Source organism: Protopterus annectens, chromosome 8.part0, assembly GCF_019279795.1.
Source record: "Protopterus annectens isolate FY-2018-M chromosome 8.part0, PAN1.0, whole genome shotgun sequence".
In the NCBI taxonomy this organism is placed as follows: Eukaryota; Metazoa; Chordata; order Ceratodontiformes; family Protopteridae; genus Protopterus; species Protopterus annectens.
Window position 1 is genome coordinate 1,344,100,843 of NC_056741.1, and position 19,897 is coordinate 1,344,120,739.

General features: G+C 40.7%; 1 protein-coding gene across 2 annotated transcripts in view; it reads left to right on the forward strand.

Annotated features, from left to right (window-relative positions):
* UBE4A (ubiquitination factor E4A) overlaps positions 1-19,897 on the forward strand; it is a 1,266,879-nt gene that overhangs the window by 1,123,465 nt on the left and 123,517 nt on the right. For both annotated transcript variants that reach the window (XM_044080891.1, XM_044080892.1), the window contains 2 exons: positions 5,258-5,405; positions 6,993-7,150. In XM_044080891.1, coding sequence (XP_043936826.1) covers positions 5,258-5,405; positions 6,993-7,150 — 306 coding nt within the window. The remainder of the gene's footprint in view (positions 1-5,257; positions 5,406-6,992; positions 7,151-19,897) is intronic.

Genomic DNA, 19,897 nt, shown 5'->3' on the forward strand with positions numbered 1-19,897 from the left:
GGGCATTACAGACAAAGCCCTACAAAGAGACATACAGGAGACTGCTAGATCAGCACTACAGATATCCAAACATTCTCTAATGATACATTGAATGCATCATGTAGAGCAGTTGCTATGGGTTCTGACACTCATAGACATGCCTGTCTGATGACTTGGCCACTCTCTGACCAAGTAAAGGCCGATCTCCTGGATACCTCACTGGATAAGGAGTTCCTTTTGTTGGGCCCCCAGCAGAGGCAACCTCCAGGCACTTAATCACACCTAGTCTGGTTTTGTCAAGTGGAGGTCATGCCTGTTAAATTTGTTCGACTTCTTTGAGATGGTCACCAAGGCCAGAGACGAGGGGAAGATGGTGCTCACCGCCTACCTTGATCTGGCCAAGGCCTTCGATACTATTCCCCACTCAGGTATAATAGGTAGACTGTCTCAACTAGGCATCAATCCATATGTTACCAGATGGGTAGCAAACTGGCTCACTGATGGAACCCACCTAGTCAAAATAGGGGAAGCCACCTCAAGTAGTAGACCAGTAACAAGCAGTGTACCCCAGGGATCAGTCTTGGGGCTTCTGCTGTTTGGGATATACTTCTCAGAGGTGCAGACAAATCTAGTGGGCAGTGGCTGACGTACGTTTGCAGATGACTGCAAGCTGGGTGCTGTCATTGGTTCCCCTAGTGGTGTGGACATCCTCCAAGAGGGTCTCACCCAAACAAATGACTGAGTGGTACCAGAAACATGGCCTCAAATTGAATGCCAAAAAATGCATCATTATCCCTTTTGGGGAGAATGACATCCCCAGAAATTATCAAATTGATAATAAGGCACTAAGCCCGCAATCAGTCGTGAGGGACTTGGGCACCCAGGTTGATAGCAAACTGACTTTTGACCGCCATATTGCCTCCATTGTACGGAAAGCGTTCTACATGGCCCACCTCAATAGTAAAGGTATCTCATCCTGGGACAGGATGGTCATAACATCCCTGTATTCTTCCCTTGTAAGACACATTATTGAGTACAGTGCCCCTTTCAGCATGTACCTCACAAAGCACATGCAGCAGCTGGAGAGTCCACAGATGTTCCTCACCCGGAGAATCCAGGGCCTCAAACATCTACCCTTCACAGATAGGCTAAAAGCCCTATCTCTCTACTCGGTCTCCTACAGACTCTTTTGAGGTGACCTCTGCCTGGCATAAAAAGCAATCTTAGACCCCGCCCTGATGAGACTGCTGCATATTCGCAAGTCAAGCTCCACTCAAGTAACCCGCACATGCTATATCAACCTGGTCTGTGACATCAATAGGACTTGTTGGCAGGACAGGTTTGTGTCCCAGAGACTCCCCCTTTTGTGGAGTAGACTTCCTCTCCACTTAAATCAGAGTACCTCATTAAACCTTTTTAAGTGCAACCTGGATAACTGGACGGGGAACAGAAAATTCACCCCTGGGTTTCCACCTGTGTCCCTGCTTGACAGTGGGATATGGTGCTGATTTGTTGGAACATGGGCTAAATTCTTGGCTAGGCTTGAAAGGGCCTCAGGGCCAATAGCCTAGTAACTTCATATGATCCTGTAAAGAAAGTTTTTGAGAAACTGGACAAAAAGGGGAAGCATTAAAAACTGCGAAATAATTCTATTTATCTCTCATACTTAGATATGATAGGAATGACCCTTCTAAGCCTTGGCCTCTGCCTCTTACACAAGATAAGGGGAAGCTTCCCCAAGCTAAGAGACCAAGATCATCTAGAAGACAGCAACCTGATCAAAACCTAGACCTGGGGATCCAAAGACTGTGTTCCACCCTTAGAGAACAGTTTTGACCATGCACAGCTCCCACCCCTCCACAAAGCCATGACTTCCCACTCCCCTGTAGTAGGAATACTTTCTTCTTACTTGTAGCAGTAGCAACTCATCAACAAGGACCAAGGGCTATTTCATTCATTTATGGGAAATTCTCCCTTGCCTAGGGATGCAAAAGCCCCCAAAAGACCAAGAGGAATCCCCCCCTCCCCATCTTGCAAGAACTTCTGCAGCAAGGGCCCATTCAGCTATTTCCTGTTGGAGAGGAAGCAATAAGGTTTTACTCCAGGATCTTTCTAGTCCCCAGAAAGAAATGCACCTGAAGACTAGTATTAGACCCATCAGTGTTAAACAAGTTCCTACATATTCCCAAATTCAAAATGTTAATCCCTCAAAAACTGTTACCCGTGATCTTTTTAGGAGCCTACGTGGTTACACTAGAACTGAAGAGACGCCTACCTTCATGTTCCTATTGCAAAGGAGCACAAGCAATGTCTTTGGTTTGTGGTAGCAGGATTGCACTACTAATTCTTTGCCCTACCATTTGGTTTCTCCACTGCTCCCAGAGTTTTCACTAAATGCCTAACTCCAGTTATATCCTATTGCAGAATGTTAAGGGTGCACATTTACCCTTAACTGGACAATTGCCTCATCCATGGAAAATTCATCCCAGAACTTTGGACAGTCTTGAAAGTTGTCATGGACTGCTTTCAGAAGGTGTAGGTCTCACTCTCAACCTGTGCAAGTCCTAACTTCAGCCACAGACAAAAATTATTTTTCTGGGTACATTGATAGATACAGTACAACAAAAGGCCTTCCTACCCCAAAACAATTTCCTTTGTGACAAACTATCTGCACAGCTTACTGCCAAGGCAGACGGTTTCTGAAAGGGAATAGCTAAGGGCCCTGGGATGCCTTTTAAGGAGTCCTTTTGCAAATCTACCCATGAGGAAACTCCAATGTTTTCTAAAAAAAACTTAGGATCACCCCCTGGAAAACTTAGTGCCTCTTCTCCCCTGCTTAAAAAATGAGGTACTTTGGTTGAAAACACCATCATGCAGAATCCAGGGGCAAATTTCACTGTACCAGAGATAGACAAGGGTATCATCACAAACAGTTCAGAAATAGCTTAGGACTCATGAAGTTTCAGGGTATCTGGATCCCAGGGCAAAGGAACGACACATAAACCAGAGAGATGCTGGCAGTGTTTCTAGTGATGAAGTCTTTTCAGAGCAACCTGTCTCCAGGAGCACTGCATATTTGGATAGACCATACCACGGTCATGTGGTACATAAACAAACAAGGGGCAACTCATTCATACCCCCTGTGCAGTCTGGCAATCAAGATTTGGCTCTTAGCACAAGAATAGCAAATGACACTTACAGCATCCTAAATGCTGGGCTAGGACAATACCATAGTAGATGTTCTGAGAAGGAACCTTGACCATAACGAATGGATGCTGACAAGAGAGATCTTCTTGGAACTCGCCCATCAAATGGGCACTCCAACTTAGACTTTTGTTGCCTGCCATCAGAAAAGAGAGCTACAAAGGTTCTGCTCAAGAACTTGACAAGTAGGTACATCGAAAGCGTATGCTTTCTCCTTCAAATAGACCCCTTCCTGTATACTTTTTTACTGTTACCTCTGAACCTCCAGGGTACTGATAAAAGTCAGATCACACAGGCTGAGCATCATACTTTTTGCCCCATCCTGGCCAAAGCAGCATTGTTTTTCTCTCCTCTTGAATCTCAGCAAAGGGAGATACTACATTCTCACACCGGTGATAGATATATTCACCCATCTAAAGGGGTCTGTCATTCATCCTCACTGGACCACACACAAATGAACAATATAGAGGATTGGATTCTAACACAAAAAATGCCAACTATTCTACTGAGGTGTTATCTATCCTGAGAAAGGCAAGAAAACTAACTGCCAGAAGGTCATACTTATTTAAATAGAAAAACCTGGTGTCATTTCAAAATTATCATGCCTCCTCCTGCAGACATCAGTCTAGTGCTGAAATATCTTTATGGGTTATTTCACAAGGGCCTTTCATACTGCAGTATCAAGCTGCTTGCTTCTGCCATGTCTGTCTGCCTCACCTCTTCCCCCCATTTATTCTTGCCTCCACCTAAACAGTTCCTAAAAGAGATTATACTTCTAAGACCTCCTAGGAAAAACCTGGGTTCTTCTTGGGGCTTAAACTATGTACTAAAAAAAATAAATAAATAAACTTGCAACCTTTTGAGTCAATAGCTTCTGCTGCTTTCAAGATAATCCCATGGAAGCCCCCCCCCCCATACCTATCACTTCAGCCAGGCGGGTGTCAAAGCTACAAGCCCTGATGTGCAAAGATCCTTTAATTGTTTTTCACTAGGACAGGTAAACGTGAGACAATTCCACTTTTATGACCCAGGTGTTATCTGAACTCTTCTTGAATCAAGCTATTCCCCCGTCAGTATTCTTTACAAACTTGCAAAATAAAACTGAACAAATGCTAGATTCCCTGGATGTCCATTGACTGACTGGGTATTATCTGAACAGAACAAACAAAGTTCCCAAGTACAACAGAGCAACTGCTTGTGGCCTTTGCAGAAGGGGAAAGAAGGTAGACCTGTTTCCAAACAGACTATTTCAATTCAAAATAGCCAATTGCATTACCTTCTGTTATCCTCATTATGGTAAGCCATTACCAGCCCATGTCAGGGCTCACTTCAGAAGACACAGGGCAGACGCCACTGCTTTCCTTAAAGGTGTCCCTACCCAGAACTTTTTGGAAGCTGGCATATGGACCTCTGTCCACACCTTTACAAAGCATTACCATTAAGGCAGTGCCTCCAGGGCTAAGGCAGGATTGGCTACTGCTGTCCTACAAAACCTGCTGCCCAGGGTCCAACAGAGACCCTACCCTCCCCCAACCTTATGCTTTGGGAGTCCTGAATCAGTTCTGCAACACTGACTACAAAGAACATAGTACAGTTTTGTTACACTTGCCAAAACTGTAGATATTCAAGTAGGTGAATATTGCAGTACACACTCCCACCCTACTCCTCTATCTGCTGACTTCTCCCCCAATACCTGTTGGAATTTTCAAGGAGTATCTTTCATCCATCACCTATATTACTAGTCCATGGTTAAAATCTTCATTTATTTTTCTCTAAAACTATTGCTAACTGGAAAGATTGTTGTCCTCGGACATCACACTGCTTAACACAGCCAACAAAGCCTGATTGCTCTGACTGATGCCCCTCTTATACCCTGACATCCAAACATTGGTCCTTGGTTGTCTGTTGTCTAGGGATGGATGCAAAGACTTTGGAAATTGGGCCAGTCACAGGCTTATGCATGGCAGAAAGACACCTTAGAATCAGTACCGCAACACTGATCTACTCGAACATCTACACATATGGTAAGTCTAACACAACTGTACATTTTGTCACTTTTTTTCTTTGCTTACAGAGATGAAGAGAACTTCTGTGCAACAGTTCCAAAAGATGGTCGTTCCTATTCCCCAATGCTGTTTGCGCAAACTGTCAGAGTGCTAAAGAAAATTAACAAACCAGGTGACATGATCCTAGCCTTCAGTAACCTGGCCGAACGGGTCAAGGTGAGTGGTAGTAGCCACCTTTCCCAAACATTCCCGTAATATTTTAACTATAATGCATGTGTTTTCATTCATTCTCTGTCACATCACTTAATTCTGTGTTACAGCTTATGCAGAGTTTGCTTGTTGTACAGCTAGTCGTGGTGAGTGCCATAACTGACATCAGACTGTTACATCCTGAGTTCCTAGGTGCGTTTGGTTGCTGCATATGAAATAAAAGTTGAAAAGGTTAAGGACTGTAGGTCAGATGTTAATTGACCCCAAGATCAGCCATGACAGAAGTAGCACTGCTCTTTGATGATGTAGTAGCTTTACAGCATCATCTTACCTTACCGACAAAAGGTTGTTGCCTTGGAGACCTTTAGTAATAGGTGGAACATAAAAGACAAATCATGAGAGCCTTAAAGTGCAAAACAAATGTTAGGGTAAGGGTTATTGTGACTCTGTATGTGTGTGCATGTCTTCTCATAGATATATGTGTGTATATATATATATATATATATATATATATATATACACATACATACATACATACATACACGCATATAAACTGCGGTGGTGCTGCGGTAGCATTGTCGCCTCACAGTAAGACGTTGTCCTGTTCGATTCTGAGCTAGAGCGTCTTCTGTGTGGAGACATGCGTGAATGGGCGTACCTTCGTTGAAGGTTGTGCATCAGGGCTGGCATGTAAAAATCTACAGCCAATCATTAGCGGACCGGAGTTCCGCTGTGGCGACCCCTAACTGGGAAAAGCCGAAAGACACAACAACAACATACATACACGTGTATATAGATATATATATATATATATATATATATATATATATATATATATAGTGCTGTGGTAGCGTTGTCGCCTCACAGTAAGACGTTGTCCTGTTCGATTCTCAGCTAAAGTGTCTTCTGTGTGGAGACATGCATAAATGGGTGTACCTTCGTTGAAGGTTATACGTCAGGACTGGCAACTCGGTACGTAAAAATCTATTGCCAATCATTAGCGGACTGGAGTTCTGCTGTGGCGACCCCTAACCAGGAAAAGCCGAAAGATACAACAATATATATATATATATATATATATATATATACACATACACACACGTACATATATATATATATATATATATATATATATATATATATATATATATATATATATATATTTATAGAGAGTCAGTCTCCCTGATTATCTATTATCTTTAGTAGGTGTGCCTTCTTTCCACAACTAACTCTTTCAATCCCCTTATATGTGACAGCTGGGGTAGTAGGTCCCTGTTGTACTTGCACAGCAGCGATGTGTATTTTTATATTATTTCTTGTCCCCTCTCCTTACTGTAGTATCCATGCATTTATTTATTTACCTTGCAATGGTCAAAAAAGATGCACCATCCCATAAGCTGTTTTTTCCCCAGGCAGGACTGTCATGTGCCCTTCTTGTTAATTGAACTGAATTACCATGCAAAATGCAGTCTGAGTAGGAGTTAGCTTGGTATTTTGAACTAGTGACACTACCATAGTGCAGGCTTATGTATATGCTAGTAAAAGTACTATTGCTAATTTACTTAAATTACTGTTTCTGTTATTGATTTCAAGTCCCTCGCTGATCGACAACAGCAGGAGGAAGAGACCTATGCTGACGCTCCTGATGACTTTTTGGATCCCATTATGAGCACCCTGATGATAGATCCTGTGATGTTACCTTCCTCTCGAGTCACTGTAGACAGGAGTACAATAGCCAGACACCTTCTCAGGTATTATATATTTTCATCTACCACTATTTATCTGTAACATGGAAAAATGTTAAGGCAGGTTAGATACTTGTCTTGGAAAGAGAAAACATTTTTATATTGATGTGAGCAATTAGGTGTCATTTTATTTTTTCTTTTGGTAATGTATTCTTGCAGCTTCAATTGACTGGTTAATTTTTGTTTATATTATCATGTGAGTATTTACATCCAGTCAAATAGTATCTTCAAACTTTTATTGGAAAGGGTCTTCAGGAAGATGACCATATCAGACTCACAGCCAGCAGCCAAATTCAGCCACATTTTTTTTTTAAGTTTGCATACGTATGAGTGCATTTCACTTTGTTGAATTGTTAACTCATCGGAAGAGTGAAGTGTTTGGAAAATTCATGGAAAGTACTCCTTATCAAGTGCTGCATATGTTGAAGGAAAGGTGATAGTGTGTGTGGGTGAGTTAATGTGAGTTTCAATTTTTAGTGCTGTAACCTTCGGATATACTGAAGGTTTTAGCAATTAGGACTTGGGAGTGTGTGTGTGTGTGTGTGTGTGTGTGTGTGTGTGTGTGTGTGTGTGTGTGTGTGTGTGTGTGTCTACACGTGCGCTGTGGAAGGGGATAGATTTAATGCTGTCCATGTGTACTGCTGTGCATCTCAGTGTCTTGTGTAGTTGCAGTGTTAATGAAATGTTTTTTGCTAGAGCAACATGTAGGATTGGGGTTCAGAGCAAAGTTAGGATTAGGGTTAGCACATGGGGAGGGGGTGAAGGCCCCTTCAATTCCTTGCTGATGCTTGCTAACCCTGACCCTAACCCCAATCCAAGACCTTACCTTACCAAAAACCCTTTCTGTAACACTGCCACTCTTCACAGAAAGCAAATCTGAACTTTATGGTTTGGTTTTGGTTAACTGATGTCAAAAGGAAATTTTCATTTTGTATTCATTTTGTTACTTTGACTATGTTGTGTTTTTTTTCAGTAAGTATATTTTTGTAATGCCAGCATCAGTCGTTGTATTTCAGTGCTTGTGCACTTCAGTACCTCAATATAGTGTTTTTTATTTTGTGGGCAAAGCTGCCCTAACCCACTAGAGTAGATGCACAGCTTGCATTTAATGAAATCATCTCCATGGACATTGCACACTGGAGGAATAAGAAGTAATCCTTCCTCATACTGACCCCATTCAAGTAATGCCATTTTCACTGAATTGTCTGAAAACCTCAAGTTCATAAACCGTTTTCAGCCATATTGTTCTTCCTTTTGTGTAGCTGTATGTTTATGTTCTTTCTGTCTTGCACACAGTTATTATAGCCACTGACAGAGCTGACCTTCATTTGGAAGTAGGAAAAATATCACTATTATTCATTCGTATTGCATTGAATCTTGAGAATTGTCCCAGTTTCCCTTGAACAGTAGCTATTTCTGAATGGGTTGTGTAAGTCTAGCACAGCTTTTCAGCATTACCAAACCACATGGTGGAGAGAGTACCAGACATGTTTTTTGTTTTTTTTTTGAATCACATCATATTGTTGTAGCTAGAATCTTATTTCTTACAGAAATGGGGAAGTGATGCTAAAGCAGATATTCATCATAGTATTCACTGCTGCAGTTGCGTATGGTTTACATCCTTCCAAGGATATAACAGCCGGGCAGTTTCCAAAGCTTCAGAACACCGTCCACATGCCCAAACTGTCAAGCAGCTTGAGCTGAGCTCAAAGACAAGTTTGGGCGCAGCCCTTCAGAGGTTTACAACCACTGAAGAGTACACTCCTTTGAGGCTTTCAAGGATCAACAGTCAGCTTATGCTTTCCTTTTCTGGGCAGATAAGATGTCCTTGTATATCACTGTTGTGGTATTCTTCACCTTAGGGATTTCCTGCCAAGGTAGCCCAACATTCGGCCAGTTTACAGCAGCAGTGAAGAGAAATACATCTATTGTTATGGTAGGATTTTCACAACTGTACTTTCCCTTTGGGGAAAAACAACATCCAGTTCTTAATTTCATTGGTTTTATTATTTCCACATCAGGAAACATATTTTAAAGCTAGAAGTGTTGTGTTTTAAGACTGTCTTGTGACTAACTTTTTTCTCTTTCAGTTTAAAAGTAGTGTAGACTAACTTAAACACAACTTTTTCACAGAAAAGTTTTTCTTATCCATTGTATCCATAATACTGTTTTCCTCTGTAATATTGTTAATTTGTCTCTATTTGTATGTCTGTTTGGGGCTTTTCCCCTCAGGTCTCCACTGAAAAAGGGTAATTCTTACCCAGCTGGACCAACCCGGTTAACAAATGCAAATAAATAAATAAATAAGTTTTAAGTTTCTTTTGTGGGGTAGACTTAGTGTTGTAAAGTGCTTTTTACTGTGTTTTTTTTTTCTGTCATAAAATAACTTTTGTGGACTGGTAGTTTTACCAGCAGTTACTGCTTGTCTTCTCTGAGAAAAGATGCACCATTTTTGGCTTGACCATGAAACATATTACCTGTGCCACACTGAGCCCTTCTTCCAGCCATAAACAGAAAAAAGTTAAGCAAACAGCGTTTCCCACCACAGCAGGCTAGCAGTTTGCCTCTACTGCAGGAGGGTGACTGAGGATTCCTGTGGTGTAGCACCTACAACCATTTTGGATTAGGAGTTATCCATTTCCTCTGCAGCTGTTGGAGTTCCCTCAGTGGACAAGGGAGAGATACTTTTGTCAGTCCTGGAAGAGGGAACAGGAGAAGTTTCCGTGTTGTGTCAGAATGCTGTGTCCATCCCTGGGGAGGCAGCTGCTGCCATTACTAACACATTTGGCCCTATTTTTCCTGTCAAAAAGAAACAGAAAACCAGGCATATCTCTAACCTTCCTCAAATTTGTTTGGTTAGGGGTAGTTTACTGGGTCTGGCTCAGGGTTTAATTCAGGCTGTTGATCTTTCTTACAAAGCAGTTTTCCTGAAGAGATTCAAGATACCGAAGCTAAATAGGAAGAAGCAGAGATGGATACAGGCTTTTTCCCTAAGATTTCTTTTTCAGGCTCAGAGGAGAGGTCATTGTCCGATTCTCCCTTTGGGGATTTCTCTTTCTCTGAGACTGTTGGTAGTACGTGTCAGTGTTTTCATTGTGAGAACACTGAGGTTTCTCAGTCACTCATAAAGTACTATGAGTTGTTACAGAAGAATTTTCCAGAACCCACACCCATTCTTGCTGTTCTGTCAGCTTTAGAGAATGTGTATGTGTTACTGCTTGTAATTTTTATGGTAGTCAGCCAGCTGACCTTAAAAAGGCAGACAGAATATGCAAAGTTCCTCAGTCTTTTAATTTTTTTCAAACATCTTTATTGAATTAATACTTGTGACATAGACAAATTTACATTCATATAAAAGTAATCAAACCATATTAACATAAACATTATACTTCACATATATTGCTATATATCATATAACCTAAGCAGTATTACATAAATTATTCAGTTCCTGCCTTTTTTTAAACATCTTTATTAAGCCATCACTTACTACATAGGCAGTCATACATTTTTATAAATGAAAGCAAACCACACTGACACAATCCTAGTTGCAAGCATTTTACATCACAAACCACACTGACACACACCCAGTTGCAAACATTATACATCACTTATAATCTACCCACTTTTTCTCACTCAGATATTATATAGCTCATTTAAGTCCTTCCACCTTTCAAATCTCATTCCTCCCTTGTATGAATTGTTCCCACAATACCCATTTTTCCTGTGTAGTTTGCTCTTACCCCTTTCTAAAGATCCCATTTCCAGTTGTTTTATCTCTGTTACTATATTCACTACTCCCAGTATAGTTACTTTAGATTTTGATTTCCATTTTCTAGTAACTGCTTTTTTGGTAACCACCATTATTAGACACAGCAAGGCCTTAACATGTCTAAGTAATTCCGATTCTGTATCATAGCTCAGAAAAATCATCTCCTTCGTCACACCAATCTACCCACCTAGCATCTCCAACAGTGCATCCCACAGGGAATCCTCAAAGTCCATCAATTCACTACATTCCCAGAAAATATGTTCCCATCTACCTCTTTCTTACCCTTCACACCTCCAACATTTCTCAGTCTTTTAAACTTTATGCACTATCCCCAAACCTGACCCAGCAGCTGTAGCTGTTGTTGATCCCACTGCTGCTAGGCACTTAGCTAATTCCAGTCCTCATCTTTTCGATAAGGATGAGGAAATTATTGATACATATGGGGAAAAATATGTACTTTTGCAACTTTGATTTTCAAAATTTTGAATTGTCAGGCTCGGATGTTAGTGTTTGTTCTGATTAATTGTGAAAGTGTGAGGAATGTTTTATCTGCAGTTTCTTCTTGTGAAGAAAATCTGCTTTAAATAACTTAGTTTCTTCTATTGCATAGATCCTACTCATTGTTTTCAGCGTGTATATGATGCAGATGTTGATATTTCTTCCTGGGCTATGGTCACTGTTACTGTTTTACAGAGATTTGCATGACTGCATTCTCAGAACCTCTCAAATGATAATAAAAAACTAATTTTAAATTCTCCCTTAGATAGAGATTTAATGTTTGGCCCCTCTGCTGCAAAGGTGATTAAAAGTGGGATGAAAGGAGCAAGATGATCCAAGGAATCTCATAAGATTTTTCAGCCCTCCTTTTCCAAATTATCCAAGGGATTTTCTATCGCCTCATTCAATTTTGGCAAAATAGATTAGACAGCCTCAACAAATTCAGGCAAACAGATGTTTAAGTAGAAATGGCAAAGGGTTTCCAAAGAAATCTTTCAAACCTTCCAAAACCAAGGAGATCCAGCAGGTCTGAATGTCTGTTCAAGAGACCTTGTGGCCCCGTCCCACCCTGGCCACTTTTTTTTCTTCCAAAAAGTCTGAGTCTCTGTTTTCCACTTTGACAATAAATTGTATCAGACAAATGGATTCTGCACATCATTCATCAAGGTAACAATGTCAGTAGGAGGAAGTTCCTCCTTTCCAGGGGTCATTCATCTTCCCCCAGGTCAGACTGTTTTGTTTCCACCTGTTCTTCACATTCCTATTCATCCAGACATCAGATGTTTCTTAAGGTTTTGTGTGTCTGGATCATGTTATCATTTCTTTTCCATACCCTGTGGACTATATACTGCACCAAGAGTGTTTGCAAAAGTTTGGCTGCAGTTTCAGCTCATTGCAGGCTGTAAGGTATCCACCTTTTCTTCTATATTTAGATGACATGCTTATGTTTGCAGTCTTTTTTCAGAGTGTCAGGAATTTGTTTCTTGGGTGAGAGATCTCTCTACACAGGTTGGAATTCCAAGATAACATTCAAAAGTGTTTTTTTTTAATAAAAAACATCTTTATTAAATTATCACTTATGACATAGACAACTGTACATTTATATAAATAAAAAATTGACATATTTTCAGTTACAAACATTATACATCACTTACCTATCTAGTCATTGTCAAACGTTACATCTCATTCAATTCCTACCTTCCCTTAAACCTCATTCTATCTCCATAAAATGATTCTGCATGTATTGTTCCCACAATTCCCATTTTTTTCTTTTATTTTTTTCCCTCACCTTTTCTAAAGATTCCACTTCCAGTTTTTATCTCTGTTACTATATTCACTACTAGTACAAATGGTTTAGACTTTTGATTTCCGTTTTCTGGCAGTTGCTTTTTTAGCAGCCACCAGAATTAAACTCAACAAGGCTTTACTATGTCTAGACAATTCCGATTCTGTATCACAGCTCAGAAAAAAAATTATTTCCTTAGTTACACCAGTTTACTTTCCCAGCATTTCTAATAGAGTAGTCTGCAGGGAATTTTTAAAGTCTGCCAACTGATTATATTCCCAAAAAAATATGTTCCCAATTATCTTTTTCTTCTCCATCACATCCCCAACATTTGCTATCTACCTGAGGAAGAATTCTTTGGAGTCTCTTTGGGGTGTAAAATTACATATGCAAACACTTCCAAGCAATGATCCTAAATCTTCTAGACTTTGTTGCTTATTTGGGAGACATACATGTATCCCCAATTGTTTATATGTGAATTGTTTATCAGTCTCTCTTCACAGTCCATTCTAACTTCCTCTGATTGATTCCTATAGTTATCATGCAATATTTCATATGGACTACCACTTATCCATTTTTAACAGCAGTTTCTGTTCTAGATTCTACTAAAAACTCTACCAGCGCAGGTCTTTCATGTAGGATCCCCTGTTTCTTTCTCTCTGCCTATATTCTGATAGGGAAGGCAAACTTTAGCCTGAAAATGAATTCTTGGCCTCTTCTCATTCTTTTACCTATTCCTCTCTAATTATTTGCTCGAAATACCTTGGTTCTTTTGCCAGTTTTCTCCACTAAATTCCAGCCCCCTCTTGCCTATTCACTGTACCCCTAATTGCAGTAATCCCTTTTGGCAGAATCTCCTTTCTCCACCCCAGTGTTGGCTTAGTTTTTAGAATACTTTCTGCTACTTTGAGTATAATATTATTATTATATTGTTATATAATATTTTTAATTACTGTAAATCTTTTGCGTTTTTAATACTATGGCAGGAATGGACCCCATTCTTAAGTCAAAGTATGATTAAAGTACATGAAATTAGTATTGTTTCAGTCTTTGATGTCGGCCAGAAGTGCTCTTCGCACCACCCACAATGTACCCAGTAATGACTCCTTCTGCAGTTCGTACAGAGTTACATGTATCGATAACATATCTAAAAATGATTGTAGATTCTTTTTTATAAGACCCATTGCTCCTGCTACTATTGGAACTGTCTGGGTATCTTTTTTCCACGTTGCTTTTGTTTCTGCCTGCAAATCCTGATATTTTATGACTGTGTCTCTGTATGCAAAACGCAGTCACTGTGTATAGCGATTTCTGTATGCAAGACACAGTAGTCACTGCATATACTGATTTCAGTGATCAATGCTACTTTTGTCTTATTTTCTTGGACCACTGTATCTGTTTTTCTCACATCTATCTTTTGAATTATTGGTAATGGGTGATCCCATGTGATGTAGACTTCATCATTTTCTATTATGCTTTGTGGCTGATGTTTCCAGTGTTTTTCAGCAACTTCAGTATTATAATGTTTGCACAATCCCCAATTCTGTATCATTGTTATTGTCCTTGAGACTTGCTTCCAAAAACCCAGTCTCTCTTTGTTTCTTGAGCTTCCCCCCATTTCATCATCATCCCTTTCCTTTTTGGATTTTAGCTTTCTACTTGTGCTTTGTATTGGAGTCTTGACTGTGTAGCTGTGACATACCCCTTCAAATCAGGTAATCCCAAACCACCTTGCTCTATTGGAAAGCTCAGCTTCTCCCACTTGACTGTTGCCCTCTTCCCCTCCCAGACAAAATCTTCCAATTCTTTATTAATTGCTATCCGCAACTTCTCTTCTGCTTGCTTAAAATATGCCTGATCTGTGTATAAAACTAAAGGGACTAAAAACATTTTCACTGCTTGTATCTTGCTATCCATATCCATAAAACGAAGCTTCTGATTTCTCACTTTTTGCATTATCCTTTGTTTAGTCTCTTCCCACATATCCATAGCTGCCGTAACATAATCCTTTCTAATCCATACTCCTAAGTACTTGATTGTATTATATCCCTATAAAAATGGGTGTTGCTGAACCAATTTGTGTGTGAATCATAAGTCTTTCTTGACTCCCTCACACAGAATTGTGTTTCTGAGATGTCAACTAGACATCTCGGTTCAAATAGCTTTACTTCCATAGGAATAAATAGATCTTTATTTAGATCTGTGTCTGTTTTCCACTCACACTTCATGTATTATGAGGGAATACCTCAGGATTTTGGGTCTCTATGATTCTCATGATATTCCTGGCAAGATTCCACTTGAGAAAGATACAGCAGTATCGGAAATCTATTTGGTCCCATCATCAACACAGTTTATCTTTTCAAATCTCAGTGCTGGGGTTTTTCAAAAAAGAGATCTTTTGGTGGAGACAACAGATATCCTTGAATCCAGTTCTTCCCTTCTCCAAAGCAGTCAGTCACCACAAATGCTTTGGACTTTGCTTGGGGGGCAGTTTCAGGAGGGACAACATTGCAAGGGATGTGTGACATCAAGTATAGACACAAGCACATAAATATCTAGGAGATGCTTGCCTTGATCAAGGCACTCAACTCTGTGAACTATCTTTGGCCCCGAGATCTCTTCAAGTGGTTTCAGTCAATACCGCAGTCATGTGGTACATCAACAAGCAAGGGGGAACCAGGTCATACCTGTTTTGCAGACCAGCCATATTAGCTTGGGATATATCTTTAGAGCACAGTCTCACTCTGTATGCATCCTATATTTCATCAGAGCAAAATTGTGTGGTAGAGGCTGCTTAGCAAGACCAGGGCAGACCCTCACAAATAGAAACTAGATCAGGAGGTCTTCCATTATTTGATTCATCTGTGTGCCTGCTCTTTGAACAATCAACTTGCAAGATTCTGTTCCAGGACTCTATGCAAGAAGGCCTAGAAGACAGATAACTTTTCTTTTCTTTGGACAGGAACGATCCTAACCCTTTTTACTAATATCCAGGGTACTTCTGAAGTTTCAAAAGGAATCCCCCAACATCATTGTGATGACTCCCTTGCAGGGTTGCCAGACGTCCCTATTTGGGCGGGACTGTCCCGAGATCAGCAGCCTGATCCCGAGTCCTGCCCTGCCAGTTTAAATCCCGGCCAGCCTCCGCTTTGTTTGTTTTTTTTTTTTTTTTTTTTTTTGATTGGCCCGTATTATACCTGGCATACGGGCCAATCAAAAATCGCTAAACACGGAGCTTCTTGTGTTCCACATTAAACACAAGTAGCTCCGTGTTTAGCGATTTTTGATTGGCCCGTACACCGGCATACGGGCCAATCAAAAATCGCTAAACACGGAGCTTCTCGTGTTTAATGCGGAACATTGCAGTTCCGCATTCAACAGAAGTAGCTCCATGTTTAGCGATTTTTGATTGGCCCGTATGCTGGTATACGGGCCAATCAAAAATCGCTAAACACGGAGCTACTTGTGTTGCATTAAACACGAGAAGCTCCATGCTTAGTGCGGAACTCTGGTCTGCATTACAGAAAGACCCTTTTTTTTTTTTTTTGGGGGGGGGGGGTCTTCACTTGTCGTGAAAGACCTTTTTTTTTTTTTTTTTTTTTTTTTTATTTTTGTCCCTACCTGGCTGGTTGGAAATTTGGCAACCCTGCTCCCTTGTGGCCCAGGCAGCTGTGGTTGTCCCTTCTTAAAGAAATAGCCAGGGGCAATTACCACAAGTTTCCTACCAGAATGAATCTACTCACTCAAGAACACGGTTAAGTACATTCTGACATCAGTCATTTTCAGTTGACTGCCTGGGTGATAGGATCATAATTCCTTTTAGGCACCTGTTTACTGAAGATGTACAAATGAAAGCAAGAAGGAATACTACTATAAAATTATCTATTAGCAAATGGAAAAGGTTTTCTAGTTTGTTGCCAACAACATAATCACCTATTCTTGTTCTCTTGTTTTACAATGTTTGTGTAACTTATTCTGTGGCCGTTCTTATTCTTCTGTCAAGGTTCATTCATCTCCCATTTCAGTATGTCTGTCCATGAATCCTCCTTTTTCAGTGTAGTCTGGCATCAAAATGCTATTGAAAGGGGTTTTGCATAAGAGCCCTCCAAGTAAACCAGTGACTTCTGCTTGGAATCTTAATTTTGTGTTAGAGACGCTAACACTTGTTCTACTTGAACCAGTTAATCTGGCTGACTTGAAGGTTCTTAATGTGGAAAACAGTTTTACTGATTGCACTGAGCTCTGTAAGAAAGGTGTCTTATTTGCAAGTTCTTATAGTGAGTCAGCGCTTCCTCATTTTCCATAGAGACAGGGTTCCTTTGAGAACTGTTCCTTCTTTTTTTTTCTGAAGTAGTATCCAAGTGCACTTTAAGCTAAACTGTCCTTCTCCCTGTTTTCTTTCTAAACCTAAAAGTGACGGAGAAAGGATACTGCATACCTTGGATGTCCACATTCAACTTGAGTACTATCTTGACAGAACTAAATTTTCTATATTTTCAAATCAGTTTATTTCTTGTGATGGTCAGAAGAAGGGACAACCTGTGTCAAAACAGACTGTTTCCAAATGGTTATCTAATGCTGTTAACTTTTGTTATATGCTCCATAACAAATAAATTTCAGGCAGGGTCAAGGCCCACCGTATCAGAGCTTTGGCTTTATCTGTGGCTTTTTGGAAAGGGTTGGATTCTAGAAATATTCTAGAAGCTGCTACTTGGTCTTCTGTACATGCTTTTACTAAGCACTGTAACCTTGATTCCTTTTCTAGGTCCAGATCAGACTTTGCTAGGACCATTCTGCAGGGGTTTCTGGACTCTTCACCCCCCAAATGTAGTTAGCTATGGTAATCTACCCTATAGCTGTGGATACTACAGCAGTGATCAGCTTGATGAACATAGTACAGCTGTGTAAAGTGAACTTACCATAACAGTGGATGTCTGAATGTTCACTGCTGCAGTAGCTGCTCCATCCTTATATCCACCTTTATTTATTTATTTGTTTGTTTGTTTATTTATTTTTTTATGCCAGGATGTAGACATTTAGTTTTTGTTGTTTTTAGCATAGTCCTTTCGGGGCTGAACCCCCTGTCTCTACTGGCAGGAAGCTCTGAAGGGCTTTGCTCTCAAACTTGTCTTTTAGTTAGCTCAACTTGAGCGGCTTGACAGTTTGGGTGCATGGAAGATGCCATGATGCCTTGGAAGATGGATGGCTGTTACATCTTTGTCAGGGTATAACCCATATAGCTAAGGCTGTTGCAACAGTGGTCATTCAAACCTCTTCTTTTAATTTCAGCTTACACCACTGTAATATATGACCTGTGCATGCTTAGAAATGTTGTGCAGTCTTTGAGGTCCTCCCTGGCTATCTCCTTTATGTTTCCTTTCTTAATAGTTCCCACACATGTGATGACTCCAGCTTCAACCCATGGCAGTTGGTCCACTGTCTGAGATAGCCCTTCACATGCAGGTCTTCACTCTCCACAGAATAGGACAAAGTCAGCCGAGGAGTCTGTAGTACTGCAATTCTCCATGACCTTTTCTCTTTATGTCCTACCTTCTCTTGACAAGGTGAGGTGGCATCAAAGGGTTGACATGCATTTGTGCTGGGAGGGAAATTCTTTCACCTACATATAGATGCTTTCTTCATTTGTACATCTACCTACACTGCAGCAACCACTTTTTGGCACAGTCCTTGGCATCCTCACCAGTGCTCATGACTAGGCTGTGTGAGTCCCCAGCACATCACCTCACCCTCTCCTTAGTTGGGCGGGCTGTGCATCATCATTCCTCTTCCCCCATCATCATTCACTTCAGATACCTAGGCTGCTAGTTAAAGGGGGGTGATCTGAGTCATAGCCAAGCCTTCATCCCTGTATGCAATAAAACATGCATACACATGGGTAGAAATTAAGTGGATTTCTCATTAAAATAAAAAAAAATGTCTGAACTAATCTGCTGAGGTAGCATAGATTTCAGCAAAGCCTGTTATTAGTACCAAGCCAAATTGGAAGTGATACCTGGCACAATCATATTTTACTATATTATAGCTCATCATTGTACTAAAGCTTTAATTGGCAACTGATTGCAGTGAGATCATATTCTGATTTCAGGCACTCCTACTGTGTACAAAGAGAGCATCTGGGAAAAAGAAAAAAAAATTTAAGCTTGTTTCCTGCCTTTCCTGTTAAGTGGTATAGACTGTTTGTAGGCTTCTGAGCCCCCAAGCCCTTCTGTGTTGGAGGGAAGCCTTCTAGCTTAGTTTTGTTTCTTATAACTAGCCAGTTTTCTAGTTTCAGCACTCAAATCTGTTTCTTTGAACTCAGCACTTGGTCAGAACTCATTGTAAGCACTACATAAGCTGCAAATTACTACAGCACTCAACTTTCCTCACTTGTCTAGTGGAAAGCAGTTTTTAGTACTTAATAAATAAGCACTTATCCAGGCATGTCTAAGGGTCAGCTCCCAGTGATTTCTCTTGTCTACCTGATGAATCTGGGCATCTTGGGGCAATGCAGCAATTGCCTCATGTACACAGACAACCCTCTCCTCCTACCACCCAACACTACAACCTGTGAGATATGCACTTATATAGCCAAACTGGAAGCAAAGCTCTCTTCACCCAAGACTGGACTAGACAGTCAAGAGGAGAATGTAAACACTTGCACCACACCACATTCATCACATAGTCCCTCAAAACCTACACCACCAAAACACACACATAGAAACACAAAACACACACCTACATTCGTGGAGGCTCTCAATAAAAACCTGCCCAAGCATCAAGGACATCCAAAGCATAAACGCAAGCAAACTCCACCCCCCAACACAACCCAAATGACACATAGCCCACAAACTCAGTGTGCCACTTAACCACAGCCCATAAGGCATAACAACGTACCCAACACTCTAGTCATAGGTGACTCTATAGTCAGGCACACTGATGTTCCACTCACTAGACTAAACAAGGAGAAAGTTACTGTCAGCTGCCTGTCAGGTGCCAGGATCCGCCACATAATGCATGCACTCAGGTCACTCCACAAGAAGTACAAATATGACACTGTCATTGTCCATGTTGGTGTGAATGACCTGAGAAGTACCTCCCTGGACTACATGAAAAGAGGCATGGAGGAGCTCTCCGATCTTGTATCCCAGGCAGGTATGACCTAACCCTGAGTAGCATCCTGCCATCACCCAGAATGATACCA